The 7,097-nt window shown below is 31.2% G+C and overlaps 1 protein-coding gene across 1 annotated transcript; it reads left to right on the forward strand.

Moving 5' to 3' along the window:
* The first annotated feature begins 577 nt into the window (after positions 1-577).
* LOC111020550 (NDR1/HIN1-like protein 10) lies at positions 578-2,279 on the forward strand. The gene is made up of 2 exons (XM_022297246.2): positions 578-1,207; positions 1,915-2,279. Exons 1-2 carry the CDS (start codon positions 714-716, stop codon positions 2,036-2,038), a joined length of 618 nt encoding a protein of 205 aa, XP_022152938.1. The 5' UTR covers positions 578-713; the 3' UTR covers positions 2,039-2,279.
* The last annotated feature ends 4,818 nt before the right edge of the window (positions 2,280-7,097 follow it).

Below are 7,097 nucleotides of genomic sequence, written 5' to 3' on the forward strand. Positions count from 1 at the left end.
TTCAAATTGACTTCAGTGTCTAGAGTTTGTATGAAATTAGACTTTATAGAAATTAAATATCATTTTACTCCCTTTTTTTTTCCGCCAATCTTAGCTAAATTAGTTAAGACACCATCAACCTTTCCAAGATTCCAGTATTTAAAAGAAAAAAAAAATGACTAGGTTAAGAGTGAGACTTTCAGTTTAGTTAATGTATTTCCAGAATGTCTATTTTGATCTCTGTGCTTTTAAAAAGTTACTATTTTAATTTAGTCGATTCATTTTCATTTTATCTCGTTTTTTCAATCATAATTTCAGCATCGTACACTTTACTCACTAAATTTCTTGAAATTCAGTTATAAATTTGTATTAAAGAGCTTCCATTAAGGATCCATTTTTAAAAGTAGAGGAACCAAAATATATATACTTTTTGAAAGTTCATAGACTAAAATATAATGAACTAAAGTTGAAAATACAAAGACCAAAATGAATGTTTTTAGAGTCTAGTGACAACAAACAGTATTTAAACCAAAAACACAAATACATCTAACTTGAACTCCAAGCAACATAAAACCCAACCTTTTTTTTTGGGATACTTTTCTGCATCTGCAAGAACACATATATTCCTCTTCCCCCTCCTCAAGAAACCCCAAAACAACACAATACACACACACACACACTTCTTTTCACATAAGAGATTGAGAACAAGAAAACCCTCCATTAATCTCTGCAACATGAGCACCACTACACAGACCTCGAAAGAGAGCTCCAATGGCGGCCAAACCCAGAACAGGAAGCCACCAAAACGCACCACCATAATGAGAATCATAGGAAGAACAATGCTGGGAATTATAATCCTTTTGGGGCTCTCCATGGTCATAAACTGGCTTCTCATCATCCCCAAAGCTCCCACTTACAATGTGGAGACTTGCAATGTCACAGCCAACGCATTAACAGACAGAAACCTCAACGCCACCCTCGCTTTTACCATCAAAACCTCCAATCCCAACCGGAGAGCCGCCATCGACATCGACTCCATGAGAGTTACGGTGGAATACCTCGGCCAGAGGTTTCGCTCCACCGTCCCCTCCTTCTCCCTCGCCCCCGGGAAACAGACCCTCCTCAAGCCCGCCGTCGAGGTTTTCTCCACATCGCCCTTTGGGAATCTCAACGACACCGTACGCTCCAACGGGTTCGAAGTCGACCTTCGCCTCGAGGCGAAGATCAGGTACGGTTAGAGTGAAGAAGGAAGAAGAGGAGGCGAGAATTCTAGGATAAAACTTAGGTGGTTACTATTAAATAAGATTAACGATTGAAGAGAGATGAATGGATGACGGAATAGATGAAGGAATAGAGAAAATATAATACTTCCTACTAATTTTTTTTCAATTTAATCTCTTATATATTTAACATTTTTTAATCGTGTCATTTCTATTGTGAATATCACATGGCACATGATAATGAATGAGTCGATAGAAATTTAGATTGAAGATAAAGAAATTAGGCCTCGTGAAAGAGTAAACATATTTCTACCCTCTTACGCACTTTGAAAGTTGAGGTCTACTTTAGTTGTACTACTTCACCTGGGAGTTATTCCTTGAGCTTTGATTTTATGTTTATCTCGCCTAAGATTTTTTTTTTTTTTTATATTTTCTCTCTGTTTTCCTGTCTTGTGTCTGGTTAGGTGTTGTGCCTTGATCTCGGGCGAGATCCTCCATTTTATTTGTTTAATATATTTACCTTTACAAAAAAAATAAAAATCAAACATTAAAAACTAAAACATATATTTAGCGTATAACATATCAAATATTTTATAGGTTTTCATCTTATTTACTCTTTCAAAAGAATTTTTAGAATTATTTTCATATAGGTGTAAAAAGTTAAAAGGTAATATTTTATCTCTTGCTGAGAAAATTTATGGCTCCGTCCTTGAAGGTACGCTATCGAGAAATGGACATCGAAACGTCGATCGCTGGAGATCTACTGTGATTTGGTGGGCGGGCTAAAGATCAACACTTCTACACCCCTTGATAACAAAAAATGCAGAGTGGATCTCTGAGAATTACTTAATGATCTTAAGAAGTTGTTGGAAGTTTGCAGCTAATTTTGGACAAGGAAAGTTTTATTGTTTTCCGAAATTATTGATCAAACCATATAGAATAATAATGTGGTTGATAATTCTATGTTGTTCTTACTGTACGAGAGAGAAATTCAAATTTGTAATTTGAATAGCGGTCACGGAATGATTATTGTGGAGAAGGAATAGTTTTTATATAAAGAAGTAGCAATACGTTGAATTATTTTTGTTTGATGTAAGTTTGAAATATGTCTACTCTGCAATCATTTGATTTAGGGTTGATATACAATTTTTACGATGTATAGAATCGTTAGCTGCATTATTTGAGCTCCCTTTCAAATAATTTCATTCTCCAATTTTTACTGATGTGTTTATATATTTAAGCTATATTTAAGATTGTATCTATCCGATTATTATAAAATATAAGGAAGCATAGAGGGAAACAATGAGAATTTTAGAAGAATTTAGAAAAGAACAATACTTACCTTGACAATTAAGCTTGCCACACAACATTGATGAGAAAGTCTAGAATTGAGATTTGAGCAAGAATTTCTCCTACCGTAGTCGCTATTTCTTTTTCTTGATCGAGTTGATCAATAATTATATAGGATGGAGAATTGAACCAATAAATTTGTGACGAGTACTAATAAAATTGACCCAAAAAAAAAGATATCAACATGCAGGCTATCTAAGTAGTAGAGAAGAAATAGAACAAAGAAAAAAATAATAAGAGTGAGCTTGTTAAGAAAGTCCCAAGAAATTTCTTAAGCATAAACTTTTATAGTAAAGCATTATATTTGAAATATAAAGAAAAAGAAAAGAATCCTTATATATTAATTCTTTCTTCCATGTCAAGCATTTGTTAATTCTTCTTCCATGTCAAGAATTTTTCCTACTTTCTCACACCACAAGTTTCCATTTGTAATTATTGTGGTTAAAGACATAATAAATTTCTTTGTTAATAAATTAATTAGAAAATTATATGCACATATTCATATATACTAGGGAGAAAGATGGAGTAAGTTTAAAAAAATTATGTTAAAATAAGAAATTATGGAAATAAAGTTTTCTCGAATTTAATTTCGAGGAAATCATGGTTCTAAAATTGTCTATTGTAGAGATAGTTTTATTAAATGACGTGGTGAAATTGATCTATTGGCGAGGTGAATAAAAGTCATCCCTTGATTAAAAGATGATTTTTCCAAATAATGTTTAACAATCTTATTTGGTAGAGTAGTTATGTGGTCTTGTAAATGACATCCTTTCATTTTCTTGGGATGAAAGATTAAATTTTCAAAAAACTCACCGTTTGTTGTACTAAATTTTTTTTATTAAATTTAGAAACTGTATTAAAACTAATAAAAATATATAAAAGCAATTTAAATGTTAAATTAAAGAAAGTGAAGAACCTTAGTTAAAAAAAATATGAAAAGAGAGAAAAATGAGTAAAAAAGAGAAAAAAAGAGAAAAAAATCTATATAAATGCACTTTCAATAAATTAAATTAGAAAATTCCCTAGAAATCAAACCATAAACCACATGAAATTGAAGCAACAAAAAATGCAAAATCTGGTAATTGCATTTATGCCCAAGCTCCACCTAGACTTGATGACTTGAATACCAAAAAAAGCTTACAAATATAACAATTTAGAGCAAAATAATAATAATAATATTAATAAAATAGAGGAAGGTTTATTTAGATCTAATGAATGCCAAACCGAGCATAACTCAAAAGGTCATGAGTTCGAACCCCCACCCCCACAATGTTGTACTCAAAAAAAAAATTTAGATCTAATGAATAATTATATTAACGATTCAGAATCAAACAATCAAGTAGCGAAGATTTTTCAATAAAAAAATCAATGCTATATTTTTTATGCTTGTAATACAACGACTTAATAATGATCTATAACATAATCAGGTCATTCTTGACAAAATTAAGATCATCTATAAGAAACTTTCAAATGTACGATTACACGCTTTTTAGGATTGATCTATAATTATATTATCTTTAACTATTTTTTTTTCTGTTTCAAACACTGACACTGAAAAATTAAAATTAAAAATAAAAAACTAATGTTCTTTGAAAAACATAGTATAAAAATGGTCTCCCCACCACAAATTGGAAATTACAAGGGAAAATAAAATAAATAAAAAAAAATCTAAAATGAATGAATAATCCTGTCAGAAATCTGTGAACAACAAATATATATAAAACAAATGTGGATAAGGAAAGAAAAAAATGAAACAATATAATTGCTATATACACACTAAACTAGCAAAATTAATTAGAACTCCTTTTAAAAACTATTTATATTCTCAATTTCATATTTAAAATTAAAAAAAAGTCTAATAAATAAAACAGAGGCATTTAAAAAACCAACAATTTGTGTGTTATTGATCCAAACAATAAGATACACAGATTTAATGTTACCAAATTTTTGTGTCTACAAATTAATAATTCACCAAATGCATTTAATTATAATTATGAAACATGAAAATAATATATGTAGTTTACAGAGAAAAATTAAGCAATAACTGAATAGGCCTTTGCTATAGCTATAGGTAATTTAAATATACTATTGATTTTAGTCGGTGTATTTTCGACTTTTGTTCATTTTAATTTGACCCCTGTATTTTTGGCTTTGGTTCATTTTAGTCTATGTAATTTTGAAGAAGGATCATATTAGATTTAGCCATTCATTTTCATTTTTATCTCATTTATTTCGATCAAAATTTTAGCACGATACTTCACTCAATTAAGTTTCCTAACATTTAACCACAAATTTTTATTAAAGGGTCTCTATTTCATGTATGAAATCTATGTGTTAAAATTTTATAAATATAGGGCCGAAATAGAGGTTTCGAAAGTATAAAAATTAAGATAAACAAAAGTTGAAAGTACAGAAACCAATATGAATCAAATATATATACATTCACGGTACGGTAACTTTAGGACCCCTACAAATATAGGATTGCCATAAATACACTAGAATTGTATCTTGAGTTCCCATATTGAATTAAAACCCAATACTCCAAAATCACTAAAGTTTAAATTTCTATAATTTAGGTCAATCAGTTAGATTTATATAACCTAAGTTCATATAACAGTAATAATGATGGACAGATGCAGAAGTTAAAATAGGTAAAATGTATATGATAAATATAGACTCGACTTCTTAAATCTCGAGCAACACCAACTTTAACCCGTAAGCCAATCATCTTTGCTTTTGAAGTACAAAAGCAAAGTTGTCATATTTATGGACACAAAACAAGCATCCTAGGAAAATGAACACATCTGTATTATGTTGTCGTTTCTTCCTTGGTATATTTTTGCTTTGCAAATTATCCTCTTATCTCTCTCCTACAAAGAAGACAGAAAAACCAGCCCCCCTCCAAACTTCTAAATAACTTACCTTTTTCCCCTTCTCAAACTTCTCAAGTATATGGTTCAAATTCATCCACTTTGGAACTTTCATAAGAAAAAACAGCAAATTAACAAATCCTTCCACCAAAATATATAATTATACGGAGACATTGAATCGATTTAGCCTCTAAATTTTAGAAACAATTTAATCTTTTGTAATTCAAAATTTTTAACAATTTAGTCTTTATGGTGGGAAAATAGGCTAACTGGATGTGTCAAAAGGTACATGAGTTCAGTGAACTCTATAGAACTTCAGTTCTACCCTAATTTATACCTCAGACACCATTTCTCACGGTTAAATTGTTACAAATTTTAAAAATACAGAAATTAGATTGTTAGTATGAAAATTTAGATACTAAATCGAGGGATGAAATATTTATATATAATTTGTGTGTATGTGTAGTGGTTTTATACACTGGTGCATCTTCTTTTGGCAGAAGAAACCCTATAAAACAAGCCAAACAAGGACTCTACCTCTCCCCTTCCGGTGGCTTCAAAGAAGCTTTGGTCGGGAAGTTTCCTCTTGCTCACTACTTTCCGCTTCCTCGGCGTCGGTGGGCAGCTCCGTGCGGTCGGTATTCGGTGTCGGAGAGATGTCGGAGTCCGACACCTGATCTCTCCACCGCCACCATCCGCTCCTCCTCCACCGTCCTCCTCGGTCCGATCACCCTCTTCCGGTGGCTTTTGGGTCTCCGGTGACTTTTGGTGATCGGAATTGTGAAATTCCGACATGGGGTTGGAGAGAGAGAGAGCCAAGACTTGAGTTTTAGAGAGAGAGAGATCAGATTTACTATTTATAGGCTTTTTTTTTAAGTACTTTTTGGTGTATTATTCTTGCAGGGGAAGATTTCAATTTGATCAACTTCCCTCGTACGCTTTGTGTAATATTTTTGTTCATAAATTAGAGGATTTATGATGAGATGGAGTTGTTAGGGCTTTGGATTTTCCACGTTGTTACAACAATGACATGACATAAAAGTCTTATCTTTTTCTTTCTAATCTAATAATACAGCTTCACCAATAATTTGGCTATTCTATTTCTACTATTTTTGTATTTGTGTGATCATTTTTTTCTTTTCTTTGAAAAATAAGTATTTGTGTGATCAATTCATTAAACTACATTTTATTAAATTATAGATTTAATTTTTCTATACTTTGATGATTATGTCGGTTATTTTTTTAGTTCAATTACATTTACCAACTTTTTTGATTTGATTTACCACAGATTTGGATATCTATTATCGTCTTACAGTTGAGGTTTAAATTTCCACATTTTTCATATTTGTTGTACTAAAAAAAAATATTGATGTAGTAGATTGATTGGGTATGACGCAATAGAGGTAGGTCAATTGGATATATAAAAAATGAGTAGGCGAGAATCTAGAAGTAATTTAGCTCAAAATTTATTAAGTACGTTTGCCATCAAATCTTTTTGGTTTGTCCACTTAACTTTTTATCTAGTTAGTCTACTCTCTTGTATCATGTCATGTCGAATTATCATTTCGCCTGCTTGTCCCATCAAATTCTTTTTTTTCTTGTCCAAATTATTTTATTCAGCTAATCTACTCTATTGTACCACTTTATGTTGAATTAACATATTCACTAATTGACAAAG

The sequence above is a fragment of the Momordica charantia genome (assembly GCF_013281855.1).
Source record: "Momordica charantia cultivar OHB3-1 chromosome 3 unlocalized genomic scaffold, Mcharantia_2.0 BLBB01000003.1, whole genome shotgun sequence".
NCBI lineage: Eukaryota > Viridiplantae > Streptophyta > Magnoliopsida > Cucurbitales > Cucurbitaceae > Momordica > Momordica charantia.

Excerpts from the sequence above, each read along its gene's own strand:
- LOC111020550 (XM_022297246.2), top strand. The coding sequence starts at position 714 with ATGAGCACCACTACACAGACCTCGAAAGAGAGCTCCAATGGCGGCCAA. Across the intron at positions 1,208-1,914 it reads CGCCTCGAGGCGAAGATCAG|GTACGCTATCGAGAAATGGA; the intron begins GTACGGTTAGAG and ends CCGTCCTTGAAG.